Source organism: Tachyglossus aculeatus, chromosome 21, assembly GCF_015852505.1.
Source record: "Tachyglossus aculeatus isolate mTacAcu1 chromosome 21, mTacAcu1.pri, whole genome shotgun sequence".
In the NCBI taxonomy this organism is placed as follows: Eukaryota; Metazoa; Chordata; class Mammalia; order Monotremata; family Tachyglossidae; genus Tachyglossus; species Tachyglossus aculeatus.
In genome coordinates, this window is record NC_052086.1 from 15924084 (window position 1) to 15948658 (window position 24575).

At 49.0% G+C, this 24575-nt stretch overlaps 2 protein-coding genes and 1 non-coding gene across 4 annotated transcripts in view; 2 read left to right on the forward strand and 1 right to left on the reverse strand.

Moving 5' to 3' along the window:
• SLC5A10 (solute carrier family 5 member 10) overlaps positions 1 to 24575 on the reverse strand; it is a 166462-nt gene that overhangs the window by 75437 nt on the left and 66450 nt on the right. The window lies entirely within an intron of this gene.
• Positions 1 to 24575, forward strand: part of FAM83G (family with sequence similarity 83 member G) — a 57496-nt gene that overhangs the window by 3808 nt on the left and 29113 nt on the right. Inside the window, exon 2 of the mRNA XM_038763167.1 lies at positions 24232 to 24399. Coding sequence (XP_038619095.1) covers positions 24232 to 24399 — 168 coding nt within the window. The remainder of the gene's footprint in view (positions 1 to 24231; positions 24400 to 24575) is intronic.
• LOC119943082 lies at positions 15897 to 16037 on the forward strand. The gene has a single exon (XR_005455564.1). It is a non-coding gene; the product is annotated as a U4 spliceosomal RNA (small nuclear RNA).

Genomic DNA, 24575 nt, shown 5'->3' on the forward strand with positions numbered 1-24575 from the left:
AGCCCAGATCTAGCTGGGCAGGGCCCACTGAACCTCCTTTAGCTGAAAACTGCTCCCTGTCCCGGGAACAGAGAGAGTAAAGCCCTATCAAGTACCCCTGGGCTTGGTCATGTGTTCGAGGGGACAGGAGGGAGGTTTGAGGCCCCATCCATCCCAAGATCCAAAAAGGAGTAAATTCTCCCTGCCGACTTTCTGCCCAGCCTGGAGAAAGACGTCAGCATCCTGGTGAGACACAAGACAGGGCTGGGGCGGGGATCAGGAGGAGAGAGGGGAGTGTCTGGCCGGGCGGGGTGCCCCGACGCCAGCAGCTGAGCCCTGTGCAAACGGAGAAACCACCCAGGGCATTGTCAGGCCTGTTGCCACCGCGCCAGTGTGGTAGCGAAGCCGTTTCTCTGGCCACGCCGAGGCTCCTGTTGCTACATTTACTGCGGCCGCGTGCAAGGGGTGTCAGCTCCCTGGTACAGCTCGCTGGCTGCTGTTTGAGTCGGGAGCGTAGGGGTGCGGGGCCTGGTGGTGAGGCATCCTGCCAACCAGAAGTGGGGTCGCAGAACCCAACTGCGCCTTTTAAATCCGGCTCTCCCTTCCTAGCCGTGTCCCCCCACAGATCCAGGATTGTGTCTGCCGACTCTCCCGAGCGTCCAGAACAGCGCCCTGCACGCAGTAAGCGCTCAGTAGTTACCACCGATTGACTGATCCAAAGCTATCCCGGAGGGCTGGAGGCAGAGAGGACCCCCATCCAGGCCGTAGCTCCCTGTGGGAACTGAACATCAAACCCATAATCTCCCCAAAGATGCGCCCGCCCCGCCCAGCTCTGCCCCACCAGGAAGGCTGGGTTGGGCAGAGTGGGGCTCCCAAGCCTTTGTGCTGAGCCGATTCTCAAGTGACATTTCCCACGCCACCCTCCACCTTGGAGCGAGGCCCCAGAGAGGAAAGCCACCTGTGGGGGTTGGAGCCAGAGGGCCAGCGCTTAGAACAGTGCTTCCAGCGCTTAGAACAGTGCTTCGTACATAGTAAGTGCTTAACAAATGCCATCATTATCATTACTATTATTATCGATGACAGCGTGATGTAGAGGAAGACAGGGACCCAACTCTGCCACGTCTCTGCACACAGAAAGCCCTTGTTCCACCCTGCCCAAAGATCCATTCATTCATTCATTCATTCAGTCGTATTTACCAAGTGCTTATAAGTGACAATTCCTGCCTACAACAAGCTGACAGTCTAGAGGGGGGAAGGAAGGGTTGGCCCGCAACCTTAATGCTGATTGTTGAAGAAGGGAAAAGTGCTTCTATTTAAAAAAAATTTAAAAATAATAAATCAGCAGGCAGTACGACCTGCTGATGCTGACTATAAAGCTAGGAATCCAGGTAACTGGCTAGACCGAGGGGACCAGGGCCAGGCCTCAGTTTACCCAAGACACTCCTTCCCCCTGGCACGGAGGGATCTGATGTCAGCTCTTTGGACACCCTCGGCGGAAATGCTCTCCGAGGTCCAGAAGCGATGACGAATGCTGACGGGGCATGATTCCTGCCAGCTCTGACTCCCCACCAGTGCTCCCGAGATGGCGTTCCACCTCCTTACGAGGTCTCGGGTCCTTATCTCCCCACCCCCGCAGCTGCTTCCATCTCCTGAATCACCCCACCGCCGCGGCCTCACCCTCCACCCCATCCCACTCTCGCCCCAAGTTGAGAGCCTGGAAATCCCAAGCTGACACGGCAAGCGTCCTCACTCGCCATGTTGTGCCCCTCTCCCCAGCTGGGTGCCAGAGCCAGGATGAGCAGGAGGCTCGGAGGGACTCTCCCACCCATCCCAAGTTGCTTTTTCCTTTCCCTCCAGTCTGGGCCAGAGTAGCTGCCATCAGCATGATTCACACAGGGTGCAGCGCACCTGGGCCTCACGAACACCCGTCGCCCGACAGCCACCTCGGGCCCCCAGGGCAGGGATGTGACTCTGCCGAGACTCACACAGGGTCTGGCTGAGGGGGTTGGGGGCGGGAAGGGGTGGGTGTCTGCCTTCCCAGCAACCACCTAGGCTAGTCAAGACAACAAGCTGGAAGAAGAGATGGCTTTCTCCCGGTGAGAAGGCTTCACTCGCTGGCCTTTTCGACCTGGGGAGGATGCCCAGAAGCCACTGGGCATCTGGCCACTGTGTGGGGCCATGGGAAGGTCGTCGTCTGCGAGCCGTGCTCTCGGCTTCTAACTTTATCTTCCTCCCTCTGTTCCCCCGGCCCCCCAGCCACCGCTACCGCCCCAAGTTCTCGCGCGTTTGAAATAGATTTATAAGGGGGAAAGACCTGTTGCTGCATTTTACACCTTCAGCGCCTGGAATTTCCAACTACATTCCGGGTGACCTGTTCCCTCCGCGTGGCTTGTTGTTTCATGCTGGGAAAGGGCAGAGCTCTGGCTTGGCTTCTGCAGAAGCCAGGATGGGCCACAATAACATTCCTCTGTGTGTTTTTCAAATTGCCTTCTGGGATGGGGCTGGAGTTTGGGGCAGTTTTCCCCCTGGGGCCATGAGGGAGACGAAGGCAAGGAAGGAACAGCAGGACGAGAGGGTCTTGGGAGGAAAACGGGCAGGGATGATTATTGCTCCTTCCTGGAGAGGTGTCCCCGGAGGCCTGGCCATGTGACTGCCCAGGGTAGCCCCCCAAAAACTCTACTTAGGCATGGGATGGTGGGATTCCTGTCTCTGGGGGGGATTTCAGCCTTGCTTTGACTCACCTGGAAAGAGGCCAACTCTACTATGGGGATGAACCCTCCCTCCCACCCCTTTCTTTGTGCTTAACTTATTTATATTCATGTCTCTTGCCCCCCTAGACTATAAACTAGCTGTGGCAGGGAATGCGTCCGTTTTATTGTACTCTCCCAAGCACATAGCAGAGTGTTCTGCACAAAGTAAGCGTTTAATAAATATGATTGATTGATTGGTCCATCAATCAGTGGCATTTATTGAGCTCAGTACCAAGCATTCGGGAGAACCCTGTAGAATTAGTAGCACGATTCCTACCGTCAATCAATCAGTGGTATTTTTTTAAGTGCTTGCTATGAGCAGAGCACTGTACTAAGCACTTAGGAGAATACAGTACAACAGAATTAGTGGACACGTACTCTGCCCATATTGAGCTTACAGTGTAGTGGGGAACTGACAATCTAGTTGGGGAGAAACACACTGAAATAATTTACAGGTGAAGGAGTGAACATTCATTCATTCAGTCATATTTATTGAGCGCTTACTGTGTGCAGAGCACTGTACTAAGCACTTGGGAAGTGCAAGTTGGCAACATAGAGATGGTCCCTACCCAACAGCGGGCTCACAGTTTAGAAGGGGGAGGGGAATATGTTTATGAACTGTGTGCCCTAGTGGAAAGTCCCCAGCTATTAAAGTCAAAGGACCTGGGTTCTAATTCCAGCTCCGCCACTTGTCAGCTGTATGACCTTGGGCAAGTCACTTAATTTCTCTGTGCCTCAGGACTGAGACTGTGAGTCCTATGTGGGACATAGACTGCGTCCAACCCGATGATCTAGTATCTACGCCAGCGCTTAGTACAATGCCTGGCACGTGGAAAGCACTTAACAAATACCATTATTATTGTTATTAGCTAATGCTTAAAGAGGGATGTAAGTCAATGCAGACAGAAACACTACAGGTGGTGGCGAGTATAATAGTCCCTCGCTGTCCCCTTTCCTACCTTTCATCCTGATTCCCTTCCTCCCCATGCCCCCTCCCCCTCCCACACACAAAGACACACACACAGACACACAGACATACACATCGCAACCCCTGCCCTTCGGGAGCCTGTAAGGTGTGTTGGCTTCTTTCAGACCGCAGCCTCAGGAAGCTAGCAAACCAGACTCCGGTCCCACCCAAAAGCAGCTACCCACACTCCAGACCTTTAATTGTGTGTTGGAGACTTTCTATTAAGGAGGAGTACGTGTGCCATACATCACAACTCAACCAGGTCCAGTTGGCCTGTCTGCTGACTGTAAAATTAGTGTTAATGGCCCTCCTTCTTCTACAGGACCATCCAACCATTTGTGCGCTAATGACCTAGGGTTAGGCCATACTTAGCAATTACTGCCAAGCCTCAACTAAAGAAGGCTTTTCGCCTTCCTCCCTGGCTGTTGGGAGGGCCAGCCCCCCACAGTCCAAGCACCCCCTCTGTTATCCACAATTCTGGCAAGAATCATCGTCTGGAGGTAAATCGATCCATCGATCGTATTTCCTGAGCGCTTACTGTGTGCAGAGAACTGTACTAAGTGCTTGGGAGAGTACAGGTGAATAGAGTTGGTAGACGTGTGCCCTGCCCACAAGGAGCTTACAGTCTAGAGGAGACAGACATTAATGTAAATAAATGAATTATGGATTTGGACATAAGTGCTGTGAGGCTGAGGGAGTAAATCCAAGGAGCAGGGTGACGCCGAAGGGAGTGGGAGAAGAGGAAATGAGGGCTTAGTCAGGGAAGCCCTCTTGGAGGATGTGTACCTTCAATATGTAGAGATCTACAGCCTCGTCTTCATGATTGTAGGGAGCCAAGGTGACCCTCCGGGACTTGGGAGGACTTTGGCTGCTCCAACTAGGCAACCTGGGATCTCTGATAATTTCTTCTTTGGCCTTTGCCCCTGAACTGCCCTTTACTCCCGGGGAGCAAACTTCCCAGGCCATTGGAATTCATTCATTCATTCAATCGTATTTATTGAGCACTTACTGTGTGCAGAGCACTGTACTAAGCGCTTGGGAAGTACAAGTTGGCAACAAATAGAGACAGTCCCTACCCAACAGCGGGCTCACAGTCTAGAAGGGGGAGACAGAACAAAACAAAACATGTTAGCAAAATGAAATGTGCGGAGGGAGGGCATTCCAGGCCAGGGGGAGGACATGAGACTTCCTGACTCCCAGTTCTGTGTCATCTGCTCTTCATTTTTCATCTTTGCTTTACTTGTAACCTCTTTCATAATTCTAAGGTGGAACAGCAAGCCTCTGACCCTCAAATCTCATTGCAACAAGAGCTCGGAATCCCACTCCCATCCCAACCTGGCTGGGTTGGGTGGCCATCCTACCCCAGTTCTCTCCAGCCAAGAATTCAGTCTGCGAAGTGAGCAGGAAATGAGCCAGAAGCCAGTTAGGGGGTAGCAGAAGAGTGTTTGTTTTTTATGGTACTTGTTAAGTGCTTACTATGTGCCCAACACTGTTCCAAGCACTGAGATAGATATAAAGTAATCGGACGCAATAATAACAATGATGGTTTTTGTTAAGCGCTTATATCATCCCGCATGGGGCTCACAGTCTAAGTAGGAGGATGAACAGGTACTTGTACTTCCCAAGCGCTTAGTACAGTGCTCTACACACAGTGAGCACTCAATAGATACAGCTGAATGAATGAATTTGAGGTAACTGATGCACAGAGAAGTGGAGAGACTTGCCTAAGGTCACACAGTAAGCAATTGGCAGAGCCAGGATTAGAACCCAGGTCTTCTGACTCGCAGTCTCATGCTCTTTCCACTAGCCCATAGCTAGTGGAGGGGAGTGACCGCCTGTTCATTGTTTGCGGTAGTGAGACCTTGCCAGACCCGACTCCTAGGAGAACCACCTTCTCCCTGGGACAACTCCATCTTCCCTAACTGATTCTGCACACGACTGTTTGTCCGTGTCAGTCCAGGGTGGCCCATTTAAAAGCAGTCCCATTTAGGTCAGGGAGTTGCTTGTCAATGAAGCTTCGTTGCCATAGATTGCTTAGAATAGGTCATGACTAGCAACCGTATCTATTGAGAGCCTGTGGCAGGCAGAGGATTGATTGTACTTGGCTTGCAGGAGAAGCATAAGGCCATAATCCCTGCCCTCAAGGACGTTACTTTCTGAGAGTGGGAAACCGTACATTTTGTTCTGGGCTGAGGAGCCCAACTTTCTGATTCCTTCACTTTAGCCTCTGGTCCAGGAGCCTGACTTTTCCTTGCTTCCTGGCTTGGGAAACCCAATTCCAGCACTTCTTCTGGAAGGCACCTCCGGAGCTCTAGCCCAACGGACTTCAGCCGAGAGACGTTCCCTTGGGCTTCCGCCCACCAGGCAGGAGTCAAGGCAAAAATTGGAAGGAAGGATGGCTGAGGCGGCTTTCCGGGAACAGAGAGGGGATTCTGTTACAGCTGCCAACATAGAATATGGGCATATCCGAGTATGGGTTCTGGGACTTGGAAAGATGAGCAGCTCTACCCCAACTTCGACCACCACTACTGCCCAGTGCTCAGCACACAGTAAGCGCTCAATAAATATGATTGAATGAATGAATGAGGGGAGAGGGGGAGGAGCGACCTGGAGGTAAATGACCACAGTGGGGCCTTTCACGTTACCTTAATTTAATGCCTTTCCCTTGGCTTGAAAGCATTCCAGGAGCCACACAATGTCAAGGCTGGGCCCTCGCAGTTTATTTTTGCCCCTGACTGTAACAAGGGAGGGTTTTTGGACCTGTGTGTAACGGGGTGTGATAGGTGTGAAGTTGTGGCAATCACATTCAGGCTAGTATGGCCCTGCTATTTCCTAATCCGGCCCCACCCCAACGCCGCGAGTAGGCAAAGAGCTAAGTGCGGCAGATCCGATGAGCAAGCGAAAGGCACCTTCCAGTTCCCCCCAGAAAGTCAAACTGGTTTTGGCCCTGCCGCGGGTGTGTGAAGCTCAGTGTGCTGAGGATTGGAGTGATAGTAGTAGTAGTAACAGCAGCAGCATTTACTGAGCAACATCTTAGACCAATGAACTGTTCTGTGTGCTTGTCATAGGGCAGTCCTGGTCTCTCAGAGAAGCCCTGGAACTAACACTCCACCTGAGGGGCCTGAGGTCTGGGATGACCTCCAGACTGGGCCATCCCACCTAGGGCTCAGAAGCAGCATGGTTTAGTGAATAGAACTCAGGCCCGGGAGTCGGAAGAACCTGGGTTCTAATTCCAGCTCCACCACATGTCTGCTGTGGGACCTTGGGCAAGTCACTTCAGTTCTCTGTGCCTTGGATTACCTCATCGGTAAATTGGGGATTAATAATAATAATGGTGTTTGTTAATCGCTTACTATGTGCCAAGCACTGTTCTAAGCGCTGGGGTAGATACAGGGTAATCAGGTTGTCCCACATAGGGCTCACAGTCTTAGTCTCCATTTTACAGAGGGGGTAACTGAGGCACAGAGAAGTTAAGTGGTTTACCCAAAGTCACACGGCAGACAAGTGGCCGAGTCGGTATTAGAACCCACCACCTCTGACTCCCAAGCTTGGGCTCTTTCCACTAAGCCATGCTGCTTCTCAAGAGTGTGAGCCCCTTGTGGTACAGGGACTGTGTCCAAACTGATTAACTTGTATCTTACCCCAGTAATTAGAACAGTGCTCAGTATATAGTAAGCGCTTAACAAGTACCATAATTATTATTAGTAGTTAGTAGTAGCATTTATTGAGCGCCTGTTTGGGCCAGTGTACTGTTCTGGGCACTTGTCATAGAGCAGAACTAATCTCTCGGCGGGGGTTGGAGCAAACACTGCTTCCTGAGGGGCAGTCTGAGGTCTGGGGTGACCTCCGGGCTGGGCCACCCTGCCTCGGCCCACTGTGTCACACCCAACACTCCCCAGGGTCAAGCCAGAATGAGCACAGACCACAAGAGAGAGCGGAAGGAAGAGGGCTGCCTCTCAGTGAACCTGGAGATATTCGCCTTGCGGGGAAAGCTCAGCCCATCTTGGAACCTCTCCCAGACCCCAGCGGGCAAACAGAGGGAAAGAGCATCCCATCACACCCTCCGTCTCCTTTGGCTAATCCAGCCAGGCCTTGTTCACTCTGAAGTCTCCACCGGACTGGCATCCCTCCCCTGCTTCAGCCTTCATGGACACCCTTCAGGCTGCAAAATTAGCGGCGGGAAGAACGAAGCCGTGTCCCTGAAATTCCCTGGATCAAAGCTGCCTCTTTCGGGGGCCGGATGAGGAGAGAACTGGTTTTTGGATTAGAGAGAGGGAATGCTCCTCCGTGGGTTGTTCAGCAGGGCCCTCCGGGATCTGGCTTCTGCTCATCCCCCAGTTACCAGCTCTCCCTGCTTTCATTCCCGGATAACAACACGACCCTCCCCTCAGTGAAAGAAGCGCAGAACCGCCTGGCCTTTCTTCAGCCCTTTCCACGTGAGCTCTCCAGAGCCCGGACAGACATTATCTCACTAATCCTTTCAGTGCCACTCGGTGGGATGGAGGTGGCGGCGGCGGGGAGTCGTGTGATCTTCCAGATCGTGTGATCTTATCCCGGCCAGCCCGGCCCGCTTGCTCTAACCACTGGGAGACCAGGCCTTCCTCTCCTTCTCCCTTGAATCATGTGGCTGCCCCAGCCCTGAGGGTTTGAGGAAGAGAGAAGAGACACTAGCTGCAGTCAGATCCTTGAAAGCAGCCACAGGCCTGTGGTCAGAATTGAAGAATGTCGGCTTGGGCTGGACAGAGTGCTGAGGTGGGGGTGGGAGTGGAGTGGGAGAAAGGACAAAGTTTTAGTTTAAGTGACTGGCATGAGCAGCCCAGTGGATCCCAGATGGGTGTAGGAGGAGAGTTTTCTTTGGCTTTCCTGGGCAGATCCCAGGCCCGCACAAGATTCTTTCCAGGGTTCTCGACGGTGTCTCTGTATTGAGACGCTAATCCCGGCTCCTCCATTTGTCAGTTGTGCAACCTTGAGCAAATCACTTCACTTCTCTGGGCATCAGTTACCCCAATTGTAAAATGGGGGTTAAGACCATGAGCCCCTTGTGGGACAGGGACTGTGTCCAACCTGACTAGCTCTTAGTACTTTGCCTGGCGCATAGTAAGCGCTTAACAGATGCCATAAAAATAAAGACAAAAAGCTTCTCCCCCGCCGGGTGGCTGGGTCCTACAGGTTTTCATTGTCCCCTGAGTCAGGAAGACTTTGAAAGTGGACTCCAGCAAACTCGGGTGGTGGGAAGGTGCCGTGAGATGTGGAGGCCCCATGAAAACTCTCCCGATCCCCAGCTCATCTGTCATCCAATAAAACACCCTCCTGTCTTCAAAGGGCAGGAACGAGCAACCGAATCGCGGAGTCTGGGGCCGCCACAGTGGCGTTGTGGGATTTTAACAGAGCTGACCACTGACCTACACGCTTGCAGATCATCCCTTGTCACCATTGTAAAAACCCATCGGACAAAGGGGAGGTGGAGGTCTGGCAGCTGGAGAGTAAAGATTCCTCATTGGTCAGCAACTTCCTGTGGTCCCCATCAAACCCATCTGTCCCCCTTTTTAGCTCAAAGACAGCAATGGGTATATATGTACATATTTATAATTATAATTCTATGTATTTTTATTAATATGTGTATATCTATAATGCTTTTTTATTTATAATGATGCTACTCATGCCTGTTTACTTGTTTTGATGTCTGTCTCCCCCCTTCTAGACTGTGAGCCCATTGTGGGCAGAGGTTGTCTCTATTTGCTATTTGTTGCTGAATTGTACTTCCCAAGCGCTTAGTACAGTGCTCTGCACACAGTAAGTGCTCAACAAATACGATTGAATGAATCCCCTTCAGGATGGGAAGCAGAGGATAGAGAGGTACCCGGTGGAGAGTCAGAGATAAATTATGGATGAATAAGTCTGGCCACAAGCAGGATTTTTTTTTATGAAAATTCCCCGGATTATGAAGTTTGGTTGAGCTGACCTCGGTTTGGCATGCATTTCCTCATTGGCTAAGTTTATTTTCCCATCCACCTGTCCAACTTGGGGTTTAAAAGAGTGAAGATGCCAGAGACCAAGTGCAGGGGTCATTCAGCTCAGGTTATAGTGGAAAGTGGGAGAAACTCAAGGGACCTCCCTTCCTAGCTTTCTTTTCACTCATTCAGTCATGTTTATTGAGCACTTACTCTGTGCAGAGCACCGTACTAAGTGCTTGGGGGAGTATAATACAGTAGTAAACAGACACAATCCCTGCCCATTACTCACATTAGTAGACTGCACGCTCCCCTTTGGTGGTTTTTAAGGTTGTTTTTGTGTTGGCAGGAGACCTTCCTGAAGAAGGAGAAAGATATGGAAGGAAAAGCCCAGAGATGCAACATGGCCTAGTGGAAATTGCCAAGGCCTGGGACTCAGGAGTCCCAGGTTCTAATCCTGGTTCCACCACTTGCTTGCCTATTGTATGACCTTAGGCAAGTCAATAATTTCTCTGAACCTCAGTTTTCTCTTCGGTAAAATGGGGGGCTCAATACATGTTCTCTCGCCTACTTAGACTGTGAGTCTCATATGGGGCAGGGACTGTGCTCAATCTGATTACCTTGTATCTGCCCCAGTGCTTAGTACAATGCTTGGCACATAGTAAACACTTAACAAGTGCCTCAATTATTATTTTATTACTATTGTTATTGTTGTTGCAGTTGTTATTACCAGGCATTTTGGAATCTTGGCTTTTCTAACTTCAGGAACACTTGGTTATTCCAGTGCATTCCTGGCCCGCAAAATCTGATAATAATAATAATAATAATGGCATTTTTTAATTGCTTACTATGTGCCAGGCACTGAGTGTGCAAGTGCTTAGTACAGTGTTTTGCCCACAGTTAGCACTCAAATACGAATGAGTGAAAACGCTTGGGGGGGTATTCATTCATTCATTCAATCTTATTCATTGAGCGCTTACTGTGTGCAGAGCACTGTACTAAGCGCTTGGGAAGTACAAGTTGGCAACGTATAGAGACGGTCCCTACCCAACAGTGGGCTCACAGTCTAGAACGGGGAGACAGAGAACAAAACAAAATATATTAACAAAATAAAATAAATAGAATAAATATGTACAAATAATAGAATAAATATGTACAATACTAGCAAATATGTACAATACTAGCAAATCAAATTGGACACAGTCCCTGTCTGACGTGGGGCTCACAATCTCAATCCCCATTTTACAGATGAGGTAATTGAGGCACATAGAAGTGAAGTGACTTGCCCAAAGCCACCCAGCAGGCAAGCGGTGGAGCCAGGATTATTATTATCATTATTATTATTGTTATGGTATTTGTTAAACGCTTACTATGTGCCAAGCACTGCTCTAAACCCTGGGGTAGATACTAGGTAATCAAGTTTTCCCACATAGGGCTCACAGTCTTAATCCCCATTTTACAGCTGCGGTAACTGAGGCACAGAGAAGTTAAGTGATTTACCCAAGGTCAAACAGCAGGCAAGTGGCAGAGCTGGGATTAGAACCCAAGACCTTCTGACTCCAGGCTTGTGCTCTCTCCACTAAGCTATGCTGCTAGCTGTCTGTTTAAATCAGACCCTCTCGAGGTTTTGGATGGGGCTTTGCCTGCTTAGAGAGAAAGCCCAGCCCGCTCACTATCTGGACTCCGCAAAGACCATTTTCAGAAGGGATGGGATGGGCCTCGGCTCCAGTTTCTCTCCCTCCAACACCTTCCTTCCCCCCTCCGTGAAGGTTACCCAACTCTCCAACCCGCTTCACGTTGAAGTCCGTTTTAATGGGGTGAATGGCTCCCTGAATCATCACGGCATTGCCGGATTTCACTCCTAAGAGCCGCGACACGGGCATCGAAATCCATCGCAACACTTCCTTCCTGGTAACGATCCATACAGACAGTGCGAGCTTCAACAGACCTCTGACCCATCATAAAAACAAATAGCAGAACTTTAGCATTCAGGTGCCCCACAGCCTGAGCTACCTCAGTCTGTACTTTACCCGCTCTCCGCCCAGCGACTTGGAGGTTGCCTGTCTGGGGAAGAGGCGGCGGAAATCAGCCGGGGGCAAAGAACGACGGCTCGTGGTCAGCATGTCTTTCATTCCGACTACACCCCTGCTCCCAGGATACAGTCTGTTCCTCAGCGTCCAGGCTGTTAGTAGGATTTTTAATGGGCTTTCCGGCGTGTCCTCCTCCTCCTAGGACACGTATGGGCAGGAAATCTGTCAGGCAGCCCCCCGGCCTTGGACTGCCTCAGTTGGCCAGTGTACGCCCCATCTGGGAAAGGGTGGGTCGTGTGGCCGTCACCCTGGAACTGCCTGGCTTGCGTTGTCTTGGAACAGTGTGCCCCCTGCTTATTAATAATAAAAATAATAATAATAGTGGTATTTGTTAAGTGCTCGCTATGTGCCAGGCACTGTACTAAGCGCTGGGGTGGATACAAGCAATTGGGTTGAACGCAATCCATGTCCCACGTGGGGCTCACAGTCTCAATCCTCATTTTGCAGATGAGGAAACTGAGGCCCTGCAAAGCAAAGTGACTTGCTTAAGGTCACACAGTGGACAAGTGGCGGAGCTGGGATTAGACCTCATGACCTTTTGACTCCCGAGCCTGTGCTCTATGCACTCAGCCATGCTGCTTCTCAATTGTTCCAGGACATATCCCCCCGGTGGGGCTGCTACCCAGCCCCGCAAGTCTTCGTCATTTGCCTCAGAAGTAGGCAAAGTGCTTTGGAGTCAGGGGTCATGGGTTCTAATCCCCGCTCTGCCTATTGTCAGCTGTGTGACTTTGGGCAAGTCACTTAATTTCTCTGTGCCTCAGTTCCCGCATCTGTAAAATGGGGATTAAGACTGTGAACCCCCTGTGGGACAACCTTGTAACCTCCCCAGCGCTTAGAACAGTGCTTTGCACATAGTAAGCGCTTAATAAATGCCATTATTATTATTATTATTATTATTAAGTAGCCCTACTGAGAGCTCACCTCCTCCAAGAGGCCTTACCAGACTGAGCCCCCTTTTTCCTCTCCTCCTCCCCATCCCCCCGCGCTACCTTCTTCCCCTCCCCACAGCACCTAAATATATGTTTGTACAGATTTATTACTCTATTTTACTTGTCCATATTTACTATTCTATTTATTTTGTTAATGATATGCATTTAGCTTTAAATCTATTTGTTCTGACTTGACACCTGTCCACAAGCTTTGTTTTGTTGTCTGTCTCTCCCTTCTAGACTGTGAGCCCGTTGTTGGGTAGGGACCGTCTCTATATGTTGCCAACTTCCACGTGTTTTGTTTTGTTGTCTGTCTCCCCCTTCTAGACTGTGAGCCCGCTATTGGGTAGGGACCATCTATGTTGCAAACGTGTACTTCCCAAGCACTTAGTACAGTGCTCTGCACACAGTAAGTGCTCAGTAAATATGAATGAATGAATGTCTATATTTTGCCAACTCCCACATGTTTTGTTTTGTTGTCTGTCTCCCCCCTTCTAGACTGTAAGCCTGCTGTTGGGTAGGGACCATCTATGTTGCAAACTTGTACTTCCCAAGCGCTTAGTACAGTGCTCTGCACACAGTAAGCACTCCATAAATATGAATGAATGAATGTCTCCCCCTTCTAGACTGTGAGCCCATTGTTGGGTAGGGACTGTCTCTATATGTTGCCAACTTGTGCTTCCCAAGTGCTTAGTACAGGGCTCTGCACACAGTAAGCTCTCAATAAATACAATTGAATGAATGAATGAGTGGGGAAAGAATTCCTGAGCCGGCCCTGACCTATTTTACAGCTGGATTCTCCCCTCCGGCTGGGACCTGGGTCCCGCCCTGGATTAAGGTGTTGGAGGGCTCCTTTCCAGGCAAGCTCTGCCCTCCCGTGTTCCCCTGCAATGGGAGCAGCATAAGAAGCAGCGTGGCTTAGTCGATAAAGCCCAGGCCTCGGACTCAAAACTTCATGGGTTCTAATCCCGGCTCTGCCACGTGTCTGCTGTGTGACTCTGGGCATGTGCAGAGCATTGTACTTAGCACATGGGAGAACACAATACAGCAGAATTAGCAGACACGTTCTCCATGTAATTTACAGGGAAGACTTTGTTTTCTATTGTCCCTGAGGGTCATAGAATGTATCTAATTCCCATGGGTATATTTTTTCCCAGCACTTAGCACAGTGCTCTGCATAGAGTAAAAACTTAATAAATACTACTTTGATGACTAGTCCATTGCAGGAAAGCTATAATTTCTCCCTTCTTCCCCTTTGCCCTTCCAACACTCATTAATCAAAGAAGAGGAGATAGCCTGCCCTCCATGTTTTTACTTTGTCTGTGAGAGCAGGGCCAGGAACCTATAGCTTACAAGTTAGACATGACTCTTCTTGGAATCACCATCATCATCATCATCATCATCATCAATGGTATATATTACTGTGTGCAGAGCACTATACCAAGCACTTTGTAGAGTTGGTAGATGTCCCCTGCCCATGACAAGCTTACAGTCTAGAAGGGGAAAGGCCCTGCTGAGAGCTCACCTCCTCCAGGAGGCCTTCCCAGACTGAGCCCCTTCTTTCCTCTCCCCCTCGTCCCCCTCTCCATCCCCCCGTCTTACCTCCTTCCCTTCCCCACAGCACCTGTATATATGTATATATGGTTGTACATATTTATTACTCTATTTATTTATTTTACTTGTACATTTCTATCCTACTTATTTTATTTTGTTGGTATGTTTGGTTCTGTTCTCTGTCTCCCCCTTTTAGACTGTGAGCCCACTGTTGGGTAGGGACTGTCTCTATGTGATGCCAATTTGTACTTCCCAAGCGCTTAGTACAGTGCTCTGCACATAGTAAGCGCTCAATAAATACGATTGATTGATTGATTGATTGATTCACTTCTCTGGGCCTCAGGTCCCTCATCTGCAAAATGGGGAGTAAGACTGTGAGCCCCTTGCGGGGCAGAGACTGTGTCCAACCTGATTAGATTTTCTAGACTGTGAGCCCGTTGTTGGGTAGGGACCGTCTCTATATGTTGCCAACTTGTACTTCCCAAGCGCTTAGTACAGTGCTCTGCACACAGTAAGCGCTCAATAAATATGATTGAATGAATGAATGAATTACCTTGTATCTACCCCCGCACTTAGAACAGAACTTGGCACACAGTAAGCACTTAACAAATACCATGATGATGATGATGGTGATTGTTATTATCCGCAGATTATCTAAACTCAGGGCAGCGAGAGGCTTGGGAACGTCTAGTCCTGGGAAACTGCAGGATGGGAGTCCCTTCCGTCATTCATTCATTCAATCATATTTATTGAGCGCTTACTGTGTGCAGAGCACTGTACTAAGCGCTTGGGAAGTACAAGTTGGCAACATATAAAGATGGTCCCTACTCAACAACGGGCTCACACCATCAGAGAAGGAAAGCTGTAAAATCTTTGGCTTGGATGTCACCTCGCCAGAGCCCCGGTCGAAACAGAAGCAGTCAATCAATGATATTTATGCAGCACTTACTGTGTGCCGAGCTCTGTACTAAGTACTTGGGAGAGTGCAGTAACAACAGAGTTTGTAGTTACAGTCCCTGCCCACAATGAATCAATGTGGCTTAGTGATAGAGCGCGGGCCTGGAGGTCAGAAGGATCCGGGTTCTAATCCCAGCTCTGCTACATGTCTTCTGCGTGACCTTGAGCAAGTCCTTTCACTTCTCTGGGCCTCAGTTACCTCATCTGTAAAAGCCCCATGTGGGGCAGGGCCTGTGTCCGACCGAATTAACTTGTATCTATCCCAGCGCTTAGAACAGAGCTTGACATATACTGAGTCCGGGCTTTGGAGTCAGAGTCATGGGTTCAAATCTCAGCTCCGCCAATTGTCAGCTGTGTTACTTTGGGCAAGTCACTTAACTTCCTCAGTTACCTCATCTGTAAAATGAGGATTAAAACTGTGAGCCGCCCGTGGGACAACCTGATCACCGTGTAACCTCCCCAGCGCTTAGAACAGTGCATTGCACATAGTAAGTGCTTAATAAATGCCATTCTTCTTCTTCTTCTTCTTCTCTGTGCCTCAGTTACCTCATCTGTAGAATGGGGATTAAGACTGTGAGCCGCCCCGTGGGACAACCTGATCATCACCTTGTAACCCCCCCCCCCCCCCAGCGCTTGGAACAGTGCTTTGCACATAGTAAGCACTTAATAAATACCATTATTATTATTATATACCAAGTGCTTATCAACTACCATAATTATTGATTACTAAGTGGCAGTATCATAGCCAATGAGGTCTATCTGAAGCGCAATTATTGCTGATTGAAAACTTTTCCCAACACCCCGCCATGACGACTTGAAATACAGTCGGCTTTGGCAATTTTTGACAGTCTCCACGGAGACTGAATTTGTCAGTTATAAAAGCAGCTTGAAGCGCGTTCTGAGGTTTTTAAAGGAGCGTTGTGGTAGGTGTTTTAACTCTAGAGAGTTTATTTCGTTGTAATTAATAAGCCACACTTGTGCGTAAGAATCAGTTTTGTTTTGTTGTCTGTCTCCCCCTTCTAGACTGTGAGCCCGTTGTTGGGTAGGGACCGTCTCTATATGTTGCCGACCTGTACTTCCCAAGTGCTTAGTACAGTGCTCTGCACACAGTAAGCGCTCAATAAATACGATTGAATGAATTCATTCATTCAATCATTCATTCAGTCGTATTTATGTGAGCCCCGTGTGGAACAGGGACTGTGTCCAACCCAGTTAACTTGTATCTCCCCCAGCACTTAGAACAGTGCTTGGCACTTAGCAAGCGTTTTACAAGTACCATAATCATTATTATTATTCTGATTATTATAGTAATAATCAGAATAATAATGAGCGTACAGTCTAGACGGGGAGTCAGGTATTAATAGAAATAATTCCTAACCTCGGCACGATCTTCTGGAGGGTGGGGAGCTGTGGTGAGGGGAGGGGAGATGCTCTTTGGAGCTTTTCTGAGGTCTCTGGCTTCAGGAGGAGGAAGAGCAGGAGAAGGAGGCCTAGTGGAAAGAACACAGGCCTGGGGGGTGGAAAGACCCGGGTTCTAATCCAGATCTGCTACTTGTCTCCTGTGTGACCTTGGGCAGACCACTTCACTTCTCCAGGCCTCAGTTACTTCATCCGTAAAAGGGGGATTAAGACCTGGCGCCATTCATTCATTCATTCATTCATTCATTCAATTGTATTTATTGAGCGCTTACTATGTGCAGAGCACTGTACTAAGCGCTTGGGAAGTCCAAGTTGGCAACATATAGAGACGGTCCCTACCCAACAATGGGCTCACAGTCTGGAAGGGGGAGACAGACAACATTTGGGACTTGCCTGGATCCAACCAGATTAGCTTGTACTTCCCCCCAGTGCTTAGAACAGCGCCTGGCACATAGTAAATGCTTAACAAATGCCATTTTTAAAAAAAAGATAATAGAACAGAGCTGGCAGGAATCAGCTGGTGACATAAGTTCCGTCGAAGCTTTGCTAGTGACTGGGTCAAGACAACTTGGTTAATCGACCAGGCAGGGACGTTCCAGGAGTAGGGAGGGAGCTTGGCGTGGCCCGGAGCCGAGTGAAAGGACTGTTTGACATTCCGTTCTCCATTATCCCCATCTAGACCGTAAGCTCGTTGTGGGAAGGGAATATATCTGTTATATATTTGTGCCGTACTCTCCCAAACGCTTAGTACAGTGCCCTGCACAAAGTGCTTAATTAATACAATTGATCGATTGATTTCTAGTTAACGAGCAGGTGCAGTGGCTAAGTGCCACCCCTCCCTCCCACATGTCATCGTCATTCAAAGCCTTGAGTGCATCAGTCATGGCTCAGTGGAAAGAGCCCGGGCTTTGGAGTCAGAGATCATGGGTTCAAATCCCAGCTCTGCCAATTGCCCGCTGTGTGACTTTGGGCAAGTCACTTCTCTGTGCCTCAGTTACCTCATCTGTAAAATGGGGATTAAGACTGTGAGCCTCCCGTGGGACAACCTGATCACCTTGTAACCTCCCCAGCGCTTAGAACAGTGCTTTGCACATAGTAAGCGCTTAATAAATGCTATCATTATTATTACTATTATCAGTCAGGCAGTCAGTCGTATCTACTGTGTGCAGAGCACTGTACTGAGCGTTTGGGAGAAAGTAACCTCCAACCCCTCAGCCCGAGGCCCCTCTGCATTTTACTAGGGACTCCGGTTTGGCTGCAGGGAAATGCTGGGCTTTCCTGCAAAGCCTTGATGACGATGGTGGGGAGAGGAATAAATATTGATTAGCCATAACGGGAAATGTTGCAGGAGTCAGGGTCGGTACAGAAGGCCAAAGAGAACTGTGCTGGTCTCGATTTGCAACCTGTCATAGTGGATTGAGTACAGGCCTGAGAGTCATAGGTTATGGGTTCTAATCCCGGCTCTGCCATTTGTCTGCTGTGTGACCTAGGGCGAGTGACTTCACTTCTCTGTGCCTCAGTTACCTCATCTGGAAAATGGGGATTAAGACTGTGAGCCCCACGTGGGACAGGGACTGTAACCAACCCAATTTGCTTGTGTCTACCCCAGTGCATAGTACAGTACATGCGGCTTAGAGAAGCAGCGTGACTTAGTGGAAAAAGCACAGGCTCAGGAGTCACAGGTCTTGGGTTCTAATCCCGGCTCTGCCACGTGTCAGCTGTGTGACTTTAGGCAGGTCACTTAACTTCTCTGTGCCTCAGTTACCTCATCTGTAAAATGGGGACTAAGACTGTGAGCCCCACATAGGACAACCTGATTACCTTATGTCCTCCCTAGCACTTAGAACAGTGCTTGGCACATAGTAAGCGCTTAGCAAATACCATTATTATTATTATTACTATTGTACCTGGCACCTAGTAAGCATTTAACAAATATTGCAATTATTATTTTTATGAAGCAGCATGGTCTAGTGGTTAGAGCACAGGCCAAGGAGTCAGAAGGACCTGGATCCTGATCCCGGCTCCACCACTTGTCTGCTTTGTGACCTTGGACAAGTCACTTCACTTCTCTTTGCCTCAGTTACCTCATCTGTAAAATGGGGGATAAGACTGTGAGCCCTATGTGGGACGGGGACAGTGTCAAACCCAATTATTTTCTATCTACCCCAGTGCTTAGTACAATGCCAGGCACTTAATAAATCCCACAATTATTGTCATTATCATTATTATTTTCTGAGCTATCTGCAAGGCTGCAGGTGGCCACTCTCCCGGCCCCTCGACCAAAGTTAATAATAATAATAATGGCATTTATTAAACACTTACTATGTGCAATACAGTGTTCTAAGTGCTGGGTAATAATAATGGTATTTGTTAAGCACTTACTACGTGCAAAGCACTGTTCTAAGCACTGGGAGGTTACAAGGTGATCAGGTTGTCCCACAGGGGGCTCACAGTCTTCATCCCCGTTTTACAGATGAGGTAACTGAGGCACAGAGAAGTTAAGTGACTTGCCCAAAGTCACACTGCTGACAGTTGGTGGAGCCGGGATTTGAACCCATAACCTCTGACTCCAAAGCCCATGCTCTTTCCACTGAGCCGTGTTTAAATGCACACGGACCCCCTCCCAAGATAGTCAGTTGTGCTTATTGAGCGCTTACTGGGTGCAGAGCACTGTACTAAGCACTTGAGAGAGTACAATATAACAAACACATTCCCTGCCCACAACGAACTTCCAGTCTTGAGGTCGCTCAGTTAAAAAGGAGGGTCGGGAGACTGTGCTAATTCCTGCTTTACAAGTCAACCTGAAATGATGACGGGTGTGACCGGTGTGGAGGTGGTTTGCCGCTGGGACGTTTGAGAGTGAGATGCAGGTTGAATCGAGCCCAGGACAGCCAGTTCACAGGCCTTAAAGGGTAGCGTGGCTCAGTGGAAAGAGCCCGGGCTTTGGAGTCAGAGGTCATGGGTTCAAATCCTGCCTCCGCCAACTGTCAGCTGTGTGATTGTGGGCAAGTCACTTCACTTCTCTGTGCCTCAGTTACCTCATCTGTAGAATGGGGATTAAGACTGTGAGCCCCTTGTGGGATGACCTGATCACCTTGTAACCTCCCCAGCACTTAGAACAATAGTAAGCGCTTAATAAATGTCATCATTATTATTATTATTATTAACGTAGGAGCCCTGCTGGGGCCCTCACCTCTGGCAAGGCGGTAATGTAGCCAAGGTATGACATAGGACAGGGGAGATTGGGAGTGAGGGCAGGCCTGTAAGGGCCTGCTAACTGGGACGAAATGGTTCTGTGCGTGGAGAGCAGGCAAACACACCCCAAAGCATGCCTCAGGCCTCGACTACAGGAAGGGTAATGGTTGAGGGGGTGGATTTTGAGTAGGGGAAGGCGGGGGGCAGAGGGGCGGCATGCCAGCTCGAAAGACCATGGGTACCTACCAGAGTAGTGTGTATATAACAATCGTATATATATGATTCTGTATATAACACGACCCCGTGGACTAGGGCATGTCGGGGCCCTGAATGTTCCTGCAGGAGGGGCAGGATTGTAGGGATGGGAGGGTTCCACACTGTGGCATTAAGGTGTGTTTTATAAGAACTGCAGGTAAATCCTAAGCCAGCTGAAGGGCTTACTGTAAACAGAGTCACCAAGGAGCCCTGAAGCTTGTTAAGAGGTGCGCAAAGGTATGAAATAACAGCCGCCCAGGTGACGTTCCTAAGCACCAGTTTGCCCACCCGGGTGCTGAAATGACTGTCAGTCAGTCAATTGTATATTTTGAGTGCTTACTGTGTACAGAGCACCGGGCTAAGTGTTTGGGACAGTACAATACAACAATAAACAGACACATCCCCTGCCCACATCGTGCTGCCGTGCTGGCTGAATATTTGGGCCACCGTTGCCAGGGGTTTAATATTCTGGGACGGTGTAAAGTTCACCAGCTAATAATAATAATAATTGTGGTATTTATTAAGGCTTTCTGTGTGCCAAGCACTGTATTCAGCACCGGGGTAGATACAAGATCATCAGGTCCCACATGGGACTCGCAGGCTCAGTAGGAGGGAGAACAGGTATTGAGAAGCAGCGTGGCTTAGTGGACAGAGCCTGGACTTGGGAGTCAGAGGTTGTGGGTTCTAATCCCGGCCCTGCCACTTGTCTGCTGTGTGACCTTGGGCAAATCACTTAACTTCTCTGTGCCTCAGTTCCCTCATCTGCAAAATGGGGATTAAGACTGGGAGCCCCACGTGGGACAATCTGATTACCTTGTATCTACCCCAGTGCTTTGAACAGTGCTTGGCATGTAGTAAGCACTTAATAAATACAATCATCACCATCCCCATTTTGCATATGAGGGAACTGAGGCCCAGAGAAGAGAAGTGACTTGCCCGAGGTCACACAGCAGGTTAGTGGCGGAGCCGTGATTAGAACACAGGTCCACTAATTCCCACGCCTGTGCTCCTTCCGCTAGACCACACTACCTCACTAAACTAAGTAACAGAGAGGCCCGATACCACAGATCACCTGATAGTTCACTGGCAGGTTCAGTGAAAGGTTTCGTCTGGAAGCTTTCCCATACCCTTTCCACAGCAGCAACTTTGGTTTGGGTTTCTTATTTCTTCTTGGGCCCTACCCAGCCATCATTTTGGAAGCGAGGGCCACTCACACCTCATGGATCAGGCAACACACACTTGCTGTAGTCACTCGCTCTCTCCCCCCACTTGTCTCTCCCCTTTCCAGTGGGAATCCCCACCTCTGACCTTGATTTCCCAAGGCTCCATTTCCCCAGGCCTCCGTCTCCCTTGCCGACAATTTCTCCACATAGAAAATGGGGGTGGGGAGACCTCTGTGGTCGCCAGCCCCAGATACTGATTGGACTGTCCTTAATGGAGTGGCCTTGTCAGTCAGTCAATTGTATTTATTGAGCATTTACTGTGTGCAGAGCACTGTACTAAGCATTTGGGAGAGTTCAATACAAAAATAAACAGATACATCCCCTGCCCACAACAAGCTTACGGTCTAGAGGAGACAGACATTAATATAAATGAATTACAGATATGGACTTAAGTGCAGGATTACCTGTATATATATATATATATGTTTGTAAATATTTATTACTCTGTTTATTTTACTTGTACATATCTATTCTATTTATTTTATTTTGTTAATATGTTTGGTTTTGTTCTCTGTCTCCCCCTTCTAGACTGTGAGCCCACTGTTGGGTAGGGACTGTGTCTATATGTTGCCAACTTGTACTTCCCAAGCGCTTAGTACAGTGCTCTGCACACAGTAAGTGCTCAATAAATACGATTGATGATGATAATATATGTTTGTAAATATTACTCTATTTTGTACATATCTATTCTATTTATTTTATTTTGTTAATATGTTTGGTTTTGTTCTCTGTCTCCCCCTTCTAGACTGTGAGCCCACTGTTGGGTAGGGACTGTCTCTATATGTTGCCAACTTGTACTTCCCAAGCGCTTAGTACAGCGCTCTGCACACAGTAAGCGCTCAATAAATATGATTGATTGATTGATTGCTGTGGGCTTGGGAGGGGGAAGACGAAAGGGAACAAGTCAGGGTGATGCAGAAGGGAGTGGGAGAAGAGGAAAGGAGAGCTTAGGGAAGGCCTCTTGGAGGAGATATGCCGTCAATAAGGCCTTGAAGAGGGGGAGAGTAATTTTCTGTCAGATATGAAGAGGGAGGGCGTTTCAAGCCGGAGGCAGGACGTGGGTGAGAAGTTGGTGGCGAGATAGACTCCCAGGCAGGGTAACAGTCCAATGAACAATAGGTTGGCCAAGTAGGGACAGAGAGGACAGTGATATGGGTGGCTGATTTAACTGATCAGCTGAAGAGCGGGTACGAGAAGCATTTGGAATTCAGTATTATTCAAAGCCCTACTGAAAGCTCACCTCCTCCGAGAGGCCTTCCCAGATTGAGCCCCCTTTTCCCTCTCCTCCTCCCCACCCACCCAGCCCTGCGTCCTTCCCCTCCCCACCGCACTTGTATATATATTTGTACAGATTTATTACTCTATTTTACTTGTACATATTTACTATTCTATTTATTTTGTTAATGATGTGCATATAGCTTTAATTCTATTTGGTCTGATTATTTTGACACCTGTCTCCATATTTTGTTTTGTTGTCCGTCCCCCCCTTCTAGACTGTGAGCCCATTGTTGGGTAGGGACTGTCTCTATATGTTGCCGACTTGTACTTCCCAAGCGCTTAGTACAGTGCTGTGCACACCATAAGCGCTCAATAAATACGATTGAATGAATGAATGAATGAATGAATACCTTTGACAGGCCCCAGAACTAGGCCAAAGATGACAAAGTAGAAACTTGGACATGAAGCGGCTTAGTGGATAGAGCACGGGCGTGGGAGTAAGAAGGGCCTGAGTTCTAATCCCAACTCTACCACTTGTCTGCAGTGTGACCTTGGGCAAGTCACTTCACTTCTCTGTGCCTCAGTTACCTCGTCTGTAAAATAGGAATTAAGATGGTGAGTCCCACCTGGAACAGGGACTAGGTCCATCGTGATAAACTTGAATCTACCCCAGCACTCAGTACAGTGCCTGGCAAATTGTAAGTGCTTAACAAATGCCATTTTTTTAAAAAAGTACTGGTGTAGGAAAGGACTGTTCAGGACTATCCATGAATAGCTTAGCAATAATAATAACTATGGTGTTTGTTAAGCACATACTGTGTGCAAAGCACTAAGCACTGGGTAGATGCAAGGTTGGACACAGGCCTCATCCTATATGGGACTCTTGGTCTAAAAGGAGGGAGAACAGGTACCCTAATGAGAAGCAGCCTGGCTTAGTGGAAAGAGCCCGGTCCTGAGTCAGAGGACCTGGGTTCTAATTCCAGCTCCACCACTTGTCTGCTGTGTGACCTTGGGCGACTCACTTAACTTCTCTCTACCTCAGTTTCATTCATTCATTCATTCAATCGTCCTCTGTTAAGTGGGGATGAAGACCGTGAGCCCCGTGGGGGACAGGGACTGTGTTTGACCCAATTATCTTGTAGCTACCCCAGGCTTTGTACAGTGCCTGGCACATAGTAAGCACTTAACAAGTTCCACAGTCATTATCATTATTACTGACTCTATTCTCTTACTGGCATCTTAATGGCTTCTATTGCTGATGCCTCATCTGGAACCCGGGGTTCCTAGGCGGTGGGAGGCAAGAGGGCCGTTTAGCTCAAATGAGTCCGAGAAAACCTTTTCCACTCAAACCATCAGCGTGGTGCAGCCCGGCTAGAATATAAACAGACTCAGAGAGAGCCAGCCCCTCGGGAGGAAACCCCCAGCAGGCAGAGGACTAAGCCAGGGATCACAGGTCCCTCAGCTCCGGTTCCACCTATCCATCCTCACCCCGAATCCCGAGCCATCCAGGACGTGGCTCAGGTGAGGAGATGCCGGGTTCAGCTGCTCCCGGCTTGGCTCCTGGCCCACACCTTCTCTCCGTCAGTCAGTCACATTTATTGAGCGCTTACTGTGTACTATGCGCTTGGGAGAGTACAATAAGGCAATAGATATATTCCCTGCCCACAACGAGCTTACGATCTAGAGGGGAGCTGTCCAAGCCGGGTTCGGGATCTAACGAGCACTCTGGGTCCTTCCCCCGCAGGTGATCGCCGTGGTCATGGACATGTTCACGGACGTGGACATCTTCAAGGACCTGCTTGACGCCGGCTTCAAGAGGAAAGTGGCAGTGTACATCATCGTGGACGAGGCCAACGTGAAGTACTTCCTGCAGATGTGTGAGAGGGCGCAGATGCACCTGGGTCACCTGAAGGTGAGTCTGCAGCAATAGTCTGGGAGTCAGAGGACCTGGGTTCTAATCCTGGCTCCGCTACTTGTCTGCTGTGTGACCTTGGGCAAGTCACTTCACTTCTCTGAGCCTCGGTTACCTCATGTGTAAAATGGGGATAAAAACTGTGAGCCCCATGTGGGTCAGGGACTGTGTCCAAC